The sequence below is a fragment of the Nycticebus coucang genome, chromosome 14, assembly GCF_027406575.1.
Source record: "Nycticebus coucang isolate mNycCou1 chromosome 14, mNycCou1.pri, whole genome shotgun sequence".
In the NCBI taxonomy this organism is placed as follows: domain Eukaryota; kingdom Metazoa; phylum Chordata; class Mammalia; order Primates; family Lorisidae; genus Nycticebus; species Nycticebus coucang.
In genome coordinates, this window is record NC_069793.1 from 14913515 (window position 1) to 14932128 (window position 18614).

The 18614-nt window shown below is 47.1% G+C and overlaps 1 protein-coding gene and 1 non-coding gene across 2 annotated transcripts; both read right to left on the reverse strand.

Annotated features, from left to right (window-relative positions):
* Window positions 1-1531: 1531 nt before the first annotated feature.
* Window positions 1532-17297, reverse strand: SERPING1 (serpin family G member 1). The gene is made up of 7 exons (XM_053561456.1): window positions 17237-17297; window positions 13552-14101; window positions 10925-11059; window positions 8387-8590; window positions 8053-8192; window positions 4628-4847; window positions 1532-2053 (listed from the first exon to the last, which is right to left on the reverse strand). The coding sequence occupies exons 1-7, from the start codon at window positions 17288-17290 to the stop codon at window positions 1800-1802; spliced, it is 1557 nt and encodes a 518-aa protein (XP_053417431.1). The 5' UTR covers window positions 17291-17297; the 3' UTR covers window positions 1532-1799.
* Window positions 16750-16892, reverse strand: LOC128566291 (U4 spliceosomal RNA). Its single transcript, XR_008374551.1, has one exon. It is a non-coding gene; the product is annotated as a U4 spliceosomal RNA (small nuclear RNA).
* Window positions 17298-18614: the final 1317 nt, after the last annotated feature.

Below are 18614 nucleotides of genomic sequence, written 5' to 3' on the forward strand. Positions count from 1 at the left end.
AGGAGGATTGCCTGAGGCCAGGAATTTGAGACAACAGTACACTATGATTTGGCCTGTGAATAGTCACTGTACTTGCCTGGGCAAAGTAGCCATCTCTAAATAAAAATAGTTTTTCAAACAAAATATTAAGATAAGGTAGGCTGGGTGCAGTGGTTTATGCCTGTAATTCCAGCACTCTGGGAGGCCGAGGTGGGTAGATTGCCTGAGCTCACAGGTTCGAGACAAGCCTGAGCCAGAGCAAGACCCCGCCACTAAAAATAGCCAGGCATTGTGGTGGATGCCTGTAGTCCCAGCTACTCGGGAAGCTGAGGCAAGATAATTGCTTGAGCCTAAGAGTTGTTTCAGGTTGCTGTGCGCTATGAGGCTCTCTACTGAGGGTACAAAGTGAGACTCTGTCTCAAAAAAAAAAAAAAGAAAAAAAAGAAAAGAAAAGAAAAAGAAAAAGAAAAAAAGGCATAATTTCAAGAGAAAAGAATGGTAAAGACAGCGAAGATAGCAGCTATGAGCTTAGACTTAGGAGTTACGGAGAGGTACAATCAAACCCTGGTTCCATCATTCCCTAACTATGGGATTTTGCACAAGACTTAGCTTCTCCAAGTTTACCATATAAAGTTATTGTGAGGATTAAGCATCTGCAAAGCTCTTAGCAGGCTGCCTGCGTAAGTTCCCAACAATGTTGGCTATTAGTGTCCCAATAACACTAACTATTATTAGTGTTGTCACAGTTGTTGCAGGCTAACAAGCAAGATGGAGACTGTGATAAATGGATTGGGTAAATGGCCTCCAATTAATGGCTCTCTGCCCCATAACTTGGTAGTGCCTTTCCATATTGCTCTAGATTTGGATGTGTGACTTGTTTTGGCTGATGGGACAATGGTAAATGTGATGCAAGCAAAGGTGTGAAAAAGAGACTGCCCAGATTCCCTTCTGGTACCAGCTAGCCTGCTGGAAGGATGTGGAGGACCTGTGAAGGAGGGCCAAGGTGTCCCAGCTGAGGCCATCGAAGATCAGTCACCCCCAGTCAACCTACCAACTATTATAGATGTAGGAGTGAGCCCAGGCAAGAACAGCCAGGCCTAGCCCAGATCAGCAGGATCACTTAGCCAACCTTTGCATGAAAGGTGGCTGGGTTTTTGTTTGTTTGTTTTTTTGAGACAGAGTCTTACTTTGTCACCCTTGATAGAGGGTTGTGGTGTCATACCTCATAGCAACCTCGCACTCTTGGGCTCAAGAGATCCTCTTGCCTCAGCAAGTAGCTGGGACTTTAGGTACCCATAACGCTGCGCTATTTTTTAGAGATAGGGTCTTGCTTTTTCCCAGGCTGGTCTGGAACTCCTCAAGGTCAAGCAATCCACCTGCCTCCACCTCCCAGAGTGCTAGGATTATAGGCATGAGCCACTGCGCCCAGCCAAGGTGGCTGTTTTAAGCCCCTAAGTTTAGAGTGACTTATTACACAGCAGCAGCTAGCTGGTAGAGGAGCCCTGGTAGTTCTTGTCCTCTAATATTGAAGCAGCTGACACCATAAAGGAAGTCATGGTCTACCAGGTTTTATTTGTTAGAGTATGATAAACTTGAACCAGAAGAAGCTGCAAAGCTGCATAAAGTGGCTTGGAGAGCATGGCAGAGCCATGGGGAAGTGCTGACAGCAGCAGGTCCCTTTGTCAGACCCTGAGGGGGCCCTTTAGATGGCAGACAGAGGACACTTGAGGTGGGAGCTGGCCGGGGGCAAGACCAGGCAGGCAGCAGCAGGGCTGCCTCTGGGAGAGCCTCAGCTCATCCTAATCTGGCCCCTGAAGGTCTTAGGCCCTGGGATCATAAACCCGCCCCATGAAGACAGGAAACTTGTGCTGGTTGTCCCAGAGCAGGAAGAGGAACGGCTGCTGCACTTCAAACACCAGCAAGGTGCGGGCCACGGAGACAGCAGACGCAGCGGCTGCCTCTACCCCAGTCTCTGTCAGCTCCAGCACAGACTGGTGCTGCATCGCAGAAACCGCCAGATCCGGGTCCTTCGTCAGCCCACATAGGTCGAGGTCATAAGAAAAGTCGAAGAATTCTAGGAAAAAAGCAGAGAAAGACCAAGAATGAGAGACCAGTATGAAACCCTTAGCTGTTAGAGACCTTTGTCCTGAATTTTTTTGGATTTATCCTGAGTCCCAACGCTATCTTCCTCCTCCTCCCTTGTCAGGCTATATACCGTGTCTTCTGGGCTAGTGTGGGAGAGCCTCTGTTAGTAGGTCTAAACACCACTCCCTCTCCAGAGGGGAGAAGCCTTGTCCCCAGCCCTAAAAAAGGAAACCCTAACCAGGCGTGGTAGCTCATGCCTGTAATCCTAGCACTCTGGGAGGCTGAGGTAGGTGGACTGCTTGGGCTCAGGAGTTTTAAGACCCATTTGAGCAAGACTGAGACCCCCCCCATCTCAAAAAAAAAAAAAAAAGGAAACTCCAAAAAATGATGTCATTGCTTCCCCGCTTACTAGGACCTTGGAAACAAGGAAACATATTAGAGGCAATTCATATATCATAAAATGAGACTATATGTAGAAGGCTGTGATGCTGTGTAGTAATGAGAAATGGATATGTTGGTTTCTGTCCCCATCCTGACACAGAGCTCCCCAAACACTTGTAATTTCTACAAAGATGGGGTGCTAAGAGCGTCTTTAGCTCTTGTATTTGGTCTTTTACCCCAGTTCCTAACATAGAGCTCCTAAATCCCTTGGAATGTCCTGGGTGATAGGAACACCTTATGTGTTAATGAGGGAGCTGGTCACCATAAAGACCATGGCAGAAGCTTGGCACTTTTAGCCCCACATCCCATCCTTTGGGGAGGGGAGAGGAGCTGGAGATTGAGTTAGTAATCCATCATGTCACCATATAAATCCCTATCCCTAAAGTACAGGGTTCTGAGAGCTTCTGGGGTGATAAACACACATGGGCAGGAGGGCGGCATATCCCAGACCCCTTCCAGACTGCCCTGTGCAGCTCATCGGGCTGTTCCTCTGTATCCTTCATCACGGGCTTTCTATATGTATTTATAGTAAACCAATGAACAGCTAAGTGTTTCTCTGACTTTTGTTAGCCATTTTAGCAAATGATCACATCTTAGGAGAGAGATGTGAGAACCTCTGATTTATAGCCAGTTGGTCAGAAGCACAAGTGACAATCTGGTCCTTTTATTTATTTTTTTTTCTTTTGAGACAGAGTTTTAATTTATCACCCTCAGTAGAGTACTGTGGCCTCATAGCTTGTCAAACTCTTGGGCTCAAGTGATTCTTTTGCCTCAGCTCCCAATTTTATTTATTTATTTATTTTTGAGACAGAGTCTCACTATGTCATCCTAGGTAGAGTGCCATGGCATTACAGCTCATAGCAACCTCAAATTCCTGGGCTTAAGCAATCCTCTTGCCTCAGCCTCCCAAGTAGCTGGGACTATAGGTGCCCTCCACAATGCCCGGCTACTTTTCTGTTGCAGTTATCATTGTTGCTTAGCTGGCCCAGGCTGGGTTCGACCTGCCAGCCTCAGTATATGTGGTTGGCGCCATAACCACTGTGTTATGGGCCCTGAGCCTCCCAATTTTATTTTTATTTTTGAAACAGGATCGCTCTCTGTCATCTGGGCTAGAGTGCAATGGCAGCCTAGTTCACAGCAACCTCAAACTCCTGGGCTCAAGTGATCTCCTGCCTCAGCCTCCCAAATAGCCCTGTGTCTGCCACAAGACCTGGTTAATTTTTCTATTTTTAGTATAGACAGGGTCTCACTCTTGGTCAGGCTGTTCTCAAACTCTTGAGCTCAAGCAATCCTCTTGCCTCAGTCTCCTTTCAAGAGTGTAAGGTTTACAGGCATGGACCATTGAGTCTGCCCAACAACTTGGTCTTGTAACTGGTGTCTGAAGGGGGAGGGGGCAGTCTTGTGGGACTGAGCCCTTAACCTATGGGGGGAGACAGTATCAGAATTGAATTGAATTGTATGACGCTGTGGGTGTCCCCAGAAAATTGAAGAACTGCTTGGTGTGGAAAAAACACCCACACCTTGGGTGGTCAGAAGTGTAGATAAAAACAGTTCATTCTTCCTTTACAGATGCCATTGTACTAGGAAATGAGATCATGTGTTTGGTGGTCACATTCTCTAACAGGACATGAAGTAGCAAAGCCAGACCTGAGGTCAGAGGTCAGTGGAGTCTCTGCTGCCTCTCTTCACCTCAGAAGCCTCCAGACCCTCACATCCAGAGGGCCTCTTGCATATTCCACGGTGTGGTTGACTGTCGCAAAATGTCTCTGGGGAAGGAGCATCTATAACCGTAACCCACCTTGGTCACTTGTCCCACTGCCTATGTCACCATGAACCACAGTGGAAACCGTCACAAGAGCTGAAGACCTGGACTGGCATTTTGGTTTGCCTCTACCTAGCTTAAAGAATAAGTCATGGAAATTTGGGGTAAGTCATATAAAGTTTCCAAGTCTTGGTTTCCTCAATGATCCAATAGGGTAATAGCACCTGCCCCGCTAACTCATAGGATTGAGGAACAACCAAGATCATGGATATCACAAATATTCTAGAGAATTTTGACCACATTTTAGGGATCCCCCTTTTCTCCTCTGATGGCCTGAGGTTACTTGCCGCCAGAGCTCACCCAGTTTCTCCATGACTGACAGCATGTCCTGGCTGGTCTTCACTTTGATGCGGGGCAACATTAGCAGAGTGGGGTGGAATTTGGACATCTCCAACTTCCTCATGATGGCCTTTAGCACAGTGGGGCTGAGAGCCTGCTCCATGTCTTCGAGATGGTGTTTCAGGCTCTGAGGCACCAGGAGCACCACGCTCAGGTTGTGTGAGAGCTGCAGCTGCCCCACCTAGAGAATAAGACAGGTAGCTTTTCAGTCTTCCTATCCCAGCTCTCCTGGCCCCTGTCCTCTGTGTCCCAAGGCTCTCCTGCAGTTGGCTGCTATTCAGCGGTCCTCAAACTAAGGCCTGCGGGCCACATGGGGTGGTGTGATTGTATTTGTTCCTGTTTTGATTTTTTTACTTCAAAATAAGATATGTGCAGTGTGCATAGGAATTTATTCATAGTTTTTGCTTTTTTTTTAAACTATAGTCTGTCCCTCCAGTGGTCTGAAAGACAGTGAACTGGCCCCCTGTTTAAAAAGCTTGAGGACCCCGATACACTATTCCAGACATTGCCAGGAAATGGGATACCCCACTGGGGGAACAGTGCTGGTCTGACTCTGTGGGTGAGGGGCAGTGGAGTGAACACAAGTTTCTGATTACACCCTGACTTTACCACTGACTCATTACGTGATACGGGCAAGCGTTTGATCTCTCTGAGCTGCCTTCCCTTCTTTCCAAGCATGTTGTATGGACAGTGTATAACACACACAACGCACCACCAGAGTTATCAGGTCAGTTTTTAAGAACTATGGATGGCTCTTCACTACCTATGAGAGTAAGTACAAGTTTCTAAAAACAGTTGAGCATTGTGGCGGGTTCCTCTAGTCCCAGCTACTCAGGAGCTGAGGCAAGAGGATCATTTGAGCCCAAGAGTTCTCGAACTTCAGAGCAAAAGTGATCTTCTCATCTCACCCTGTCAGAATGCTAGGATTATAGGTGTGAGCCACCATGCATGGCATAGTTTAGTGTTTTTATATAAAAATTACTCTATTATAAATAATGTAGCAAGCTCAGCTTAAAATTAAAAGGCCTAGGCCAGGAGCAGTGTACAGCATGACTGTAATCCTACCACGCTGGAAAGCCAAGGCAGGAGGATCCCTTGTGCTCAGGAGTTTGAAACCAGCCTGAGCAAGAACCTGCCTCTGAGAGACTACCCTGTGTCTACCAAAAAGAGAAAATTAGCTGGATGTGGTGGTGGCAGGCACCTGTAGTCTCAGCTACTCCAGAGGCTGAGACAGGAGGATAACTTGAACCCAGGAGTTTGAGGCTGCTGTGAGCTGAGTTAATGCCATGTGCATTCTAGCCTGGGCAACAGAGTACAACTCTGTCTCAAAAAAAAGAAAAAAAAATGGGCAGTGCCTGTGGCTCAAAGGAGTAGGATGCCGGCCCCATATGCCAGAGGTGGTGGGTTCAAACCCAGCCCCGGCCAAAAACTGCAAAATAATAATAATAATAATAAATTATAAGGCCTAAGTAAAACTTTGATTTTACATTTATAATGTTAAAACTTTAAATTAAATATCTGTTTAAAACCCAAGGAATTTTTTTTTGTTTTTTTAGAGACAGAGTCTCCCTTTATCACCCTCTGTAGAGTTCGTGGCATCACAGCTCACAGCAGCCTCCAACTCCTGGGCTTAGGCAATTCTCTTGCCTCAGCCTCCCAAGTAGCTGGGACTACAGGTGCCTGTCACAACACCTGGCTATTTTTTTGTTGTTGTTAAAACCCAAAGAATTGTAAATAATGTTTTGTTTTGTTTTGTTTTTAGACAGAGTGTCACTTTATTACCCTCAGTAGAGAGCCTCATAGCTCACAGCAACCTCCAACTCTTGGACACAAGCGATTCTCTTGCCTCAGTCTCCCGAGTAGCTGGGAATATAGGTGCCTACCACCATGCCCGGCTATTTTTAGAGACAGGGTCTCGCTCTTGCTCAGGGTGGTCTGGAATGTGGGAGCTCAGGGCAATCCACCCACCTTAGCCACCCAGAGTGCTAGGATTATAGGTGTGAGCCACCGCACCTGGCCAAATAATGGTTTTTCTGTATAAAATTCCTCCTCCTCTGGCATTAAAATAATATTTATGATGATCCCTCCACCCTATGTCCTGAGTCAGAATGATACCCTGAACATGTCTCAGATACTCACTCTCCTGTGCCTTATACACGCTGGTCAGGTTCTGTTAAATGAGTCATGAATGGTCAACTACAATACGTTGGATAGGTATGAATGGACAGGTGGATAAGTAAATGAGGAAAGAACGGTCAGAGTAACCCCCATGCAGTCTTCTAGCCACTCATACTAAGTGATAGCTCCATTTGGTGCTCTCTCTGTCATCCATTCGTGCATTCTGCAAACACTGAATGAGCACCCCTCATGGGCACCATTGTTCTTGGCACCGTAGATGTAGAAGGAAACAAGACAGGGTCCCTTATCCAAGTAGACAGACAATATCTCAGGGAGACAGACAATACTGTTATCAAATAAGCAAATAAATGGCAATTTTCAGGTGAGGATGAGTACCGTGACTATAATAAAAGAAGCCACTGTTACAGGGGGAGGGGGAAGCTTCTTTAAGGGGGAGAAGTCCTGTCCACCAAGGTAATCTTTGAGCTGACACCCAATGACCAGAAGGAACAAGCTATGTGAAGATCCATGTGAGGAATGATCAGGCTGAGGGAAAAGCTAAGTGAAAACTCCCAAGGTGGAACAAGCCTGGCATGTTCCAGGAGCAGAGTCTTTACTTCTCAGCCTGGGACTGAGGCATGGGGTGTCTCCCCTTGTTTTCCATCTAACTGGTCTATGTCTTGCTGTCCTAACAAAGCAGAAATGTCTGATCACTGGGCATGAAATGGTTTACTGAGGAGAATACCCTGCCTCCATATTTTATCTTCAGTCCCTTTACACTCAGTCAAGTTGTATATGTTCTGTTTCTCCTAAGGCATGTAAGCTATTTAACACATGTGCAACTCATGCCCTTACCACACATATGCATATACATGGATATACCTACACGTGTGCACATGTGCGTATGCATGCTGTACACAGGTACACACAAATACACAGGACTCACCGAGCCACCAGGGTCTCCTGGTGGGTTGACTAGAAAGAGAAACATGCACAGAACAGGAACACGACTCACTTTTTGCCATTTGATGCAGCAGAGATGCATGAAGAAACTTTAGAATCTTGTCTTTCACCCTAAAACATACAATGCCTGCCTCGGCCAAGGCTGGAGAAAGGAGGTGGAGAAGAGACAGGGTGGAAACACAGATGGAAGGAGTAAAAATGATGAATTCATAAGAGTTTCCCCCCAAATGATGGGACCATAGCAGAAAAGAAATCAGGAGACTCAGATGGGTCTGAAACAGGAGTGTGAAGTGTCAAGGACCTACCTTGGCCTTCAAAGTTGGATCAATGAAATGGGTCATAGGATACTTCTTGCTATTCATCATTGGCACTTTTCTAACAGAGTCTTTGAAGTAAAAGGGCTCCATCCTGGTTTTACTTTGAGAAAATGCTGTCTTCCACTTGGCTGGAGGGAAGAAAGGGGGAAAGCATTGCTCTAAATCTGGCGGAAAAAGGATGAAGAGGAGCTAAAAGCCTTGTTACGAAAGAGAACACAAATATCCTGGGATCTGGTGGTGGAACTTGGGGCTTGGGGGTTTGAAACCAGGAGGGAAAGAGGAACCCAGAATGGGAATAGCACCTGGCCAAGGGCCCCCTTACCGCTCAGGTAGACGGCATTGAGGAGGACAAGGCGGGTGTCCAAAGGCAGGCTGTCTAGCAGTTGCCTGATCTTGTGATTGGTGTTCTCAGCCACCCAGGTGTTGACAAGCTCCAAGTTGGCATCACTATCATTGCTCAGGACTCTGGGGCTGCTGCCATACAGACTCTGAGAGGCGTTCACAAAGCTGTCCCTTATAGCCAGGTCTGGAGGATAGGTTGAGAGAGGGAGGCATGAGTCCCCTGAACACTTTTTCCCCTTCCAAAAGCAAGTGTTGAGAGTAAGCATGCTTCCCATGGCTCTTTCTGCTCACTCTACTGAACACAGCATGTTGGAGCAAGGTCTAGTCCACTTCTCTTACAGATGTGGCATAAGGCCCAAAATAGGCAAACCCCGAACTAAGAACAGGAGAGCTAGTCCTAGGCCCTTGCTGCCTCTGCTTGCCATGTGACCATGGTTTGGCAAGATGATAACTCTTCTGAGACATTAACTTCTACCTGCATGTGTTTTTCCCTCTTTCTTCCTTTAATTCAGCAGGGAACAGACTCTGCTTCCTGGCCACAGTGGAAACTTGTGACAAAACTTCCTGGCTTTTGCTCTCCAAAAGATTTCAATCCACTCAAGAAAATAGTATTTGAAAGAGAAATCCATCCTGTGCTAAACAGATTAAAGATATTTCCCCAGGCTTTGCTGATAATTAGGTATAGCATGAGACCAAGAACCTTGGCACAACCCCAGGGCAGGCCTGAGAGGGGGACAAAGGCCCTAAATGAATGCAAGTTGTATTTTCCATCAACCTAGCAAGATAGAGGATAAAGCAGACTTATAGTTTTACAAGTAATAATTCAGTTCAACATTTCATGAGTATCTCTGAGTCATATTATCCCTACATCTAAAAAGAGTGTTTTTTAGATGATGAGGTGATAGGTGATTTTTCTTGTGTTTTTTTTTTTCTTTTTTCCTCTATATTTTCTCAGTTTTCTATAATGAGTATTGTTTTTATAGGTTTTTCTTTGTTGTTGTTGTTTGTTTTTTTTGCAGTTTTTGGCTGGGGCCGGGTTTGAACCTGCTACCTCTGATATATGGGGCTGGCGCCCTATTCCTTGAGCCACAGGCTCCACTTTGTTTTTATAGTTTTTTTAAAAAGCCTGGGGCGGGCGGCGCCTGTGGCTCAGTGAGCAGGGCGCCGGCCCCATGTACCGAGGGTGGCGGGTTCAAACCCAAACCCGGCCAAACTGCAACAAAAAAATAGCCGGGCGTTGTGGCGGGCGCCTGTAGTCCCAGCTACTCAGGAGGCTGAGGCAGGAGAATCACCTAAGCCCAGGAGTTGGAGGTTGCTGTGAGCTGTGTGACGCCATGGCACTCTACCGAGGGCAATAAAGTGAAACTCTGTCTCTACAAAAAAATATAAAATAAAATAAAAAGCCTGGGGCAAACATTTTATGTTTTTTAAAATGGGGGGGGTTAGATGAGAACTATGGTTTTAAACCTTATAAAGCATCAGCAGAACTGTGTTTTCAAATAAAGTCATGTCTGAAGCCCACGGTATAAAAGGGCCCTGGTTGAGGGTAGGTGAGCAGTCAGAGCCCCATGGCATTCTCGCTTGCAGGAACAGTGCCCCATTCCCTACCACTCCACCTCCCCATGACCCTACTCCCACTGGACTCCTGAAGCAGCTCTGCAGAACTCTAGGGCTCTGAGGGACAAAGTTTGAAAACAACTATATTAGATAATTTTACAAACTTATCACTCTTTATTACCTAGGTCATAACATAATACATGTAAATGATAACAAATTCAAATAACACAAAAATACAAAGAGTCCCAAGACTCCTTTGACCCAAAAATTAGCCAAAAACAAACAAAAAAAATGTTATGGGTATTTTATGTTTATAACTCTCTAACTCTCTAGCTCTATTATTTTCTATTATATTTTCTTTCTTTCTTTTTTCTTTTCTTTTCTTCTTTTTTTTTTTTTTTGAGATGGAGTCTCTTTCTGTCACCCAGGCTGGAGTGCAGGGGTATAATTATCGATAACTCATTGCAATCTGAAACTCCTGGGCTCAAGGGAGCCTCCCGCCTCAGCCTCCCAAGTAGCTGGGATCACAGGTTCCCATCACAACACCTGGCTAATTTTTCTATTTTTAGTAGAGATGAGGTCTCGTTCTTGCTCAGGCTGGTGTCAAACTCCTGAGCTCCAGTGATCCTTCCATCTTAGCCTCCCAGAGTGCTGGGATTACAGGCATGAGCCACCTGCCCAGTCCCTAGCCCTATCTATTCAGAAATGCATAAGGATAGTTTTATTCTGAAAGGAGCTGATGCATGCAAATGACTTGCCCAAGGTCTCACCAGAGGAACAGCGCAGCTCCTGAAGCTACTCGAAACTTCTGCCAAGGCCCTCACCTGCTCTGCACCCTGTCCCTGATAGTCTAGCTTCAACATTCCCTCCATCCTATCTTCCTCGTTGCTGGTGTTGGGTCCCCATCCAGAATCCCTTCAGGACCCTCCTCTGCAGCTGCTGCTCCTCCCTGGGTACCCACCTGGGCTGTGGAAGATCTGAGAGACTGAGGTGATGCCTTTGGACGTGAAGGCCTTCAGTGCCTGGTGGACACAGGTGAAGTCCTCAGGGTAGGAGAGGATGCTCTCCAGGTTTCTTCTGGTGCTGTTTCCAGCCCCTACAACAAAAGGCCGAGGTGAGGGACACTTGCAGGCAGAGTGGGAGACCCACCATTTGGGACCAGGGTTGAGGGACCAGGCTGGTCTGGAAGGTGTTCCCGGCTATGCTGTGGATCAAAGATGTGAGGAAGAATCTTTGTTCTCTGGAAGATAATATCTATGTGAGAAAGCAGGGGTGTGAGAATTATGAATAATTACAAAGTTAGGCTTCTGCAGGGCTTTGACTACTCTCCTCCCCCCTTTTCTCTATCTGTTTAAATCCTGCTCATCTTTCAAAGCCATGTCTAACCAATCACTGGCTGGTCCACATTAACTATTAGTTGGTTTACAAAGATTTGCCTCATGGGCAGGGATACCAGATTACTATTTACAGGAGAACTCATATAATCATAAAAGAGAATGGATGCACAGTATCACTTCAACTATTCGTTCATTATTAAATATGTATTGTACGTACCTTCTATGCAATAACAGCTAAAAGCTATTGAACACTTTACTTGGTTCTAGATCTCCTAAGTGCTTCTCCCATATTATGGTATTGAATCTTTACCATAACCCTGTTATACAGGCGAGGAAACTGAGGTTGAAGAGATTCGGTACTCTGGCGGCGCCCATCCTCAATGGGTAGGGCGCCGGCTACATACACCGACGCTGGTAGGTTCGAATCTGGCCTGGGCCAGCTAAACAACAATGACAACTGCAACAAAAAAATAGCCAAGTCTGGGCGGCGCCTATGGCTCAGTCGGTAAGGCGCCAGCCCCATATACCGAGGGTGGCGGGTTCAAACCCGGCCCCGGCCAAACTGCAACCAAAAAATAGCCGGGTGTTGTGGCGGGTGCCTGTAGTCCCAGCTACTCGGGAGGCTGAGGCAAGAGAATCACTTAAGCCCAGGAGTTGGAGGTTGCTGTGAGCTGTGTGAGGCCACGGCACTCTACTGAGGGCCATAAGACTCTGTCTCTACAAAAAAAAAAAAAAAAAAAAAAATAGCCAAGTGTTATGTCAGGGGACCTATAGTCCCAGCTACTTGGGAGGCTGAGGCAAGAATCGCTTAAGCCCAAGCATTTGAGGTTGTTATGAGCTATGACACCATGGCACTCTACCCACGGTGACATAGTGAGACTCTGTCTCAAAAAAAAAAGAAAGAGAGATTTGGTACTCCATTCATTTAAGGGCAGAGAGCTAATATATGGAGGATGTAGGAGGACTTGTGCTGTATTTGGGGGAACAATAAAGAAAGTAACTGAAATCAGTTGAATGAAATGTGCCTCCCAGGAGACCTTTGGCAATGTCTGTTGTGGTACCTGAGGAGAAGGGTGCCACTGGCATCTAGAAAGACACTGGGATTCTGGGACCTCAGAATAATGGTTCTTTTTTTTTTTTTTTTTTTGAGACAGAGTCTCACTATGTCACCCTCAGTAGAATGCTGTGGTGTCACAGCTCGCAGCAACCTCTAACTCTTGAGCTTAAGTTATTCTCTTGCCTCAGCCTCCCAAGTATCTGGGACTACAGGCGCCTGCCACAATGCCCGGCTATTCTTTGATGCAGTTGTCATTGTTGTTTAGCTGGCCCAGGGCTGGGTCAACCCTGGCGTATGTGGCTGGCACCGTAACCACTGGGCTACGGGCGGCAAGCCAGAGTAATGGTTCTTATATGCACACTGTATTGCTTCTGACAGCCTTCTTTGAATGCCCCCTTGGCAATGACAACTGCTCTCTCCACTGCTTGTAGTAATTTGTTTGTGCCGTTCCTGGCGTGATCACCACATGGAACTTCACAGTAACCTCTCAAAATGACAGAGGGATAAACATTTTTTGACCTCCCACCAAGTCAGGCTATCTACTTATCTTTTGAGGTAGATATTGCCAGTACCACTTTACACATAAGGACTCAAGGTTCAGAGAGGTTAAGTAATCTGTCCGGGGTCACAGAGTTAGAAAATCATTATTATCATTATTTTTTGAGACAGAGTTTCACTCTGCTACCCTGTATAGAGTGCTGTGCTGTCTAGAAGATCCCCTTGCCTCAGCCTAGGAAATCATTGTTAAATGAAGGAATTTTCAAGAATGAGAAGAAATATGCCCCCACTCTCCCCAAATATACCCCATTTTTTACAGCTTCCTCACAGAAGCATAGCTTTATAGAAAGCATCTGGGGCTTGGCTCCTGTAGCTCAGTGGTTATGGTGCCAGCCACATACACCGGGGTTCGAACCCAGCCGGGGCCTGCTAAAAACAACAATGACAACTACAACAAGAACAAAAAATAGCTGGGCATTGTGGCAGCTGCCTATAGTCCTAGCTACTTGGGAGACTGAGGCAAGAGAATCGCTTAAGCTCAAGAGTCTGAGCTGTTAGCTGTGACACCACAGCACTCTACCGAGGGCGACATAGTGAGACTCTGTCTCAAAAAAAAAAAAAAAGCAAACAAAGCATCTGGGAGTTGGGTCACAGAGAGACCTGGAGGACACAGAGAGAATTCAATTAGGGTCTTACCAAGCAGGACCTGAGTGAGGAGGCTGGCGATGCTGAATGGGGAAAAGACCAAGTTGGTCTCAGGCTTCTTCACTGCTGAGAAGGCCTGATAGAGTTTCAGGGAGAAATCTACTAAAGCTTCCCCCAACACTGCTTCTGCAGAATGAGTCTCCAAATCAGAGCAGAGAGCACCAGGCTCTGGGCAGAAGGGCTCAGGCATGGGCTGGGTAGTAGGCTCTGTTGGGGGCTGGGTAGGAGGCTCTGTGGGGGGCTGGGTAGGAGGCTCTGTGGGGGGTTGGGTAGGAGGCTCTGTGGGGGGTTGGGTAGGAGGCTCTGTCGGGGGCTGGGTAGTTGGCAGGGTGGTGGGTTGATCAGTGGTGCCAGCCATTATCACAGTGGCTGAGCTGGTTGCTGGGTTGGTCTTCGGCAATGTGGAACTCTCTTCCACGTGCAGAGTGGTTAGAGTATTGGGGTTATCTCTCTCCACGATGTTCCCTTCGCTTTCCTCTTGCAAGCTCTTTGGATCCCTGGAGCTGGAGCTGGCAGCATTTGGATTTGAGAAGTATCCATCCTGTGATTCAAGACAGTTTCATTTTTCTTACTCTGAGGCACAAGTCCTCTTAAACACTCCAAGCAGGAAGAAAAGATGGGATGTGGAAAACGCTGTACCAGAGAATTATTTCTGAAACAGCATGGTGGATGAGGAACCTGCCCTAATGCCACCACCATGAATTCCTTCAGAGAGGGGATGATGCAGGGATAGGGCAGGATGAAGCAGGAATATTCCATGCAGGAGGTGAGGGGTCATCAGAGATTCTGTTCTCTCTGATCAATTATTGCTATGTAGGAAATTATTTTCCAAACTGAGTGAAGCTGAGTGAAATTGTCATTTGTCTATGTTCTCACAATTTTTTTTCTTTTTTTGGAGACAGAGTCTCACTCTATTGCCCAGGCTAAAGTGCCATGGAGTTAGCCTAGCTCACAGAACCTCAAACTCCTGGGCTCAAACAATCCTCCTGCCTCAGTCTCCCAAGAAGTAGCTGGGACTACAGGTATGTGCGTGGTGATGCCCAGTTAATTTTTCTATTTTTAGTAGAAATAGGGTCTCACTCTTGCTCAGGCTGGTCTTGAACTCCTGACCTCAATGATTCTCCCATCTCAGCCCCCCAGACTGCTAAGATTACAAGCATGAGCCACTGTGCCCAGCCCATTCTCATGATTTCTTAGAAATAGCTACCTGTCTTGACTCACTTCCCAAGACAGATACTCAAACTTCTGGCCCTTGCTTTAGAATAGTGGTTTTTCAAATTATGCATTGTAATCTTTTACTTGGTATTAAAAACAATCAGCATTCTGACAGGAAGGAACCAAGGGAAGCAGGAAAGAAAGGAGGGACAGAGGAAAGGAGAGGGGAAGAGAGAAGTGGGGAGAGAGAGAGAGAGAAAAGAAATAGTATCCAGGGGTCCTCAAACTGCAGCCCGCGGGCCACATGAGGCGGTGTGATTATATTTGTTCCCGTTTTGTTTTTTTACTTCAAAATAAGATATGTGCAGTGTGCATAGGAATTTGTTCATAGTTGTTTTTTTAAAAAAAACTATAGTCCGGCCCTCCAACGGTCTGAGGGACAGTGAACTGGCCCCCTGTTTAAAAAGTTTGAGCCCCATGATCGCATTAATGTACACAGCTATGATTTAATATAAAAAAAAAAAAGTTTGAGGATGCCTGGTAGACCATAACTCTGAGACAATTGACTCCCAGGGATATTTAGCAATGTCTGAAGGTATTTTTGGTTGTCATAAGGAAGGAAGCAGGGAAGATGCTGGAATCTAGTAGGTAGAACCTAGAGATAATAGATTGTAAAACATCTTGCAATGCACAGGACAGCCCCTCAACAACAATTATCCAGCTCAAGTGTCAAGTGTCAATGTCTGTTCAGTTGAGAAACTATACACATAGTTTAACATAGTAAATTGCACACGAACTTTATGGACACCCTGCATTATCTCTCCATTTCAGATAGAGAAATTGTTGCTGACACATATTTTTTTCTTTTTGAGACAGTTTCACTTTGCTGCCCCCAGTAGAGTACTGCGGCATCACAACTCACAGCAACCTCAAACTCTTGGGTTCAGGCAATACTCTTGCCTCAGCCTCCCCAGTAGCTGGGACTACAGCTGCCCACCACAATGTCCGGCTATTTTTCTTTTTTTTTTTTTTTATTTTAGAGACAGACTCTCACTTTATTGCCCTCAGTAGAGTGCTGTAGCATCACAGCTCACAGCACCCTGCAACTCCTGGGCTTAGGCGATTCTCTTGCCTCAGCCTCCTGAGCAGCTGGGACTACAAGTGCCCGCCACAATGCCCAGCTATTTTTTGGTTGCAGTTTGGCTGGGTTTGAACCCGCTATACTCGGCCGGCGCCCTACTCACTAAGCCACAGGTGCCACCCAATGCCCAGCTATTTTTAGAGACAGGTCTCACTCTAGCTCAGTTGGTCTGGAACTCCTGAGCTCAAGTGATCCACCAGCGTTGGCCTCCCAGAGTGCTAGGATTACAGGTGTGGGCCACCGTGCCAGGCCTTGCTGACACATATTAAGTGAATAGCTCATGGCCTCACAGAATGGGAGGATAAACTAGGAGTCAAACCAAAATCTCTGATTCCCAACTCCTTGCTAGTCATCTGCTGAATCTCAAAGGGAACTATGGATGCCAACTTCCACACACAAAACACACATGTACACACATGTACACATACCCCAAAGTAAGCATTTACCTTTCTCTTGGGCTTCCCCGCTTCCTGGGCTTATTTCTCCAGACAACTGCAACTGCACACTGCTGTTAACCCCACCCAGGCCCACACATTTGCTATTCTTCCTCCCTTCCCCATTTCCCTAGGCCCCAGCAGCCAGAACCCTACTCCGCACAGCAGATTCATTTCCTTTCCCCATTTCTTTTCCCCTTTCCTTTTCTTTTTCCAGTCTCCATAGAGACTGTCAAAATTTGCCAAAAAAGGCTGACATCGGTGGCTCATGCCTGTAATCCTAGCACCCTGGGAGGCAGAGGCGGGTGGATTGCTTGAGCTCACAAGTTCAAGACCAGTTTGAGCAAAAAGTGAGACCCCTGTCTACTAAAAATAGAAAAACTGAGGCAGGAGCCCAAGAATTGGAGGTTGCTGTGAGCTATGATGTCACAGCACTCTACCCAGGGTGACAGCTTGAGACTCTAACTAAAAAAAAAAAAAAAAATTGCCAATGTAGACTATATTTTGTGCCATCAAGCTGGTTACTGGGAAAAGTTTTCAATTAGCAATAATCACTCCTCAGATAAGCCTCGTTGGCTACGATACTGCCACTGAGCAAAGTTACACATGGCTGTTTTCTACAACCATGACAACCTCCTGCTTTGATATCACAAAATGCTCTCTGTCTCCTAGTGTTCTGTGGTCCTTCTGACAAGCCTGCTTGGTGGACAGCGTGAGGTCTATTTATTCAACATTTTAGAAGTCAGGATTGGGTAGGCTGGAGAAGTGACTTGCTCAAGGCCAACAGCCAGTGAGTGCATCGCCCTGCCAAGGCCCTGTCTGTCTCCTCCCCGAGGTCTGTCTCCATGCCACCAAGTCAGGTGCTACACTAACTGACATTCCCGGGAGCCTGAAGGGTTAATCTCCACCCCCACCCCCACGCCCGCCTCTGGCAGGGCCCACGTACCCCAGCCAGCAGCAGCAGCAGCAGGAGGGTCAGCGGGGTCAGCCCCGAGGCCATCTGGACGTCAGCCGGACCTGCAGAGCCAGCCAAAGTCCCGGAGACAGCCCCCAGCCCGGGAGCCCAGGGGGCGCCCACCCCAAGGCCCGCCCCCCTTGCGTCCCAGGCCCCGGCCCCTCTCTGCGAGTTCCCTCCCACTCCCTGGCTCCTCCCTCTGTTTTGTTTTCCCCAAACTGCTTCCCATTCCCGGCACCAGCTGGCCCTTCCTCTCCCCGGGGCCTGGGTCTTCATCCATCTGTTCCATTGGGGTGGGGGAAGTCCAGCGTTAGCTAAACAATGGGGAGGGGTCCAGAGGGGACTGAGCACAGCAGTCCTGGGGGAGCACAGGGTAGGGGAGAGGAACAGAAGTGGGGCAGAGGTCTCCAGGTCTCCTGTGGAGATTGCAGAGATAAACTGGGCAGAAACCCGGGAAGGGGAGGACAGAGGTGAGGACAGCCCTCTCCCCAGACCTCGTCACTTAACGCTCCCCACCTCACCTCCCTACCCCAGTCTAGCACCAAACCTGCTCCAAACTCCGGCTCCCTAGGCAGCTTCAGTGCAGACTGCTGGAGAGTCCCTTAGGGTCAGGGAGCGGGGGGTGGGGGGGTTAGTCTTAGCTATTGGTTGGCCCAGGACACTGCCCAGTTACGAATTAAGGATGATTGATCGCTGGTGTGACTTCCCGTAAATCAGGGTGGGACGGACCACTCTGTGGGCCAGGACAGGAATTTAGCCTGAAGCCCCTTGGGGGTGGGGGGTGAAGTTGGGTGCAGCTCTCAACTCCACACAACCAGAGCTTCTTGCTCTATCTTCATGGGTGGTAATAAAAACAGCATGGACACAAAATGTGCTTATCAGTATAAAAGGAATGAGCTTTTTGGAAATCACACATCTGAGTTGATCCTTAACCCTTTAGAAATAAGTTTTCTTGTGCCTATTTGATAGTTAAGAGACTGAGCCTTAGAGCAGTTACATGTCTGGTCCACAGTGGCCCTCACTTGGAGAAGCGTCCTAACCTCCACTCCCACCTCTTCTGTGCTCTGCGGGTGGCCTTCTGTTTTTTTTCTCTTTAGAGACCCATAATCAGTAGTTCTGCCTTTTCATAACACACAAGGAATCTGAGGCACCCCACTCAGCAAGCATTCACCTTAATTAAAACAGGGAAAAAAATGAAAGCTCGGGTGTATTTGTGGGGAGGCAGTAGATGTGACTTGCTGTATGACCCCAGCAAATTGATTTTCCCCTTGGCACCTAGCTGTTCTCTCAGACCTGCCAGATAAAATATAGGAAGGCGGGCTAAATTTGAATATCAGATAAACAACAACAACAACAAAAAGAACTTTTC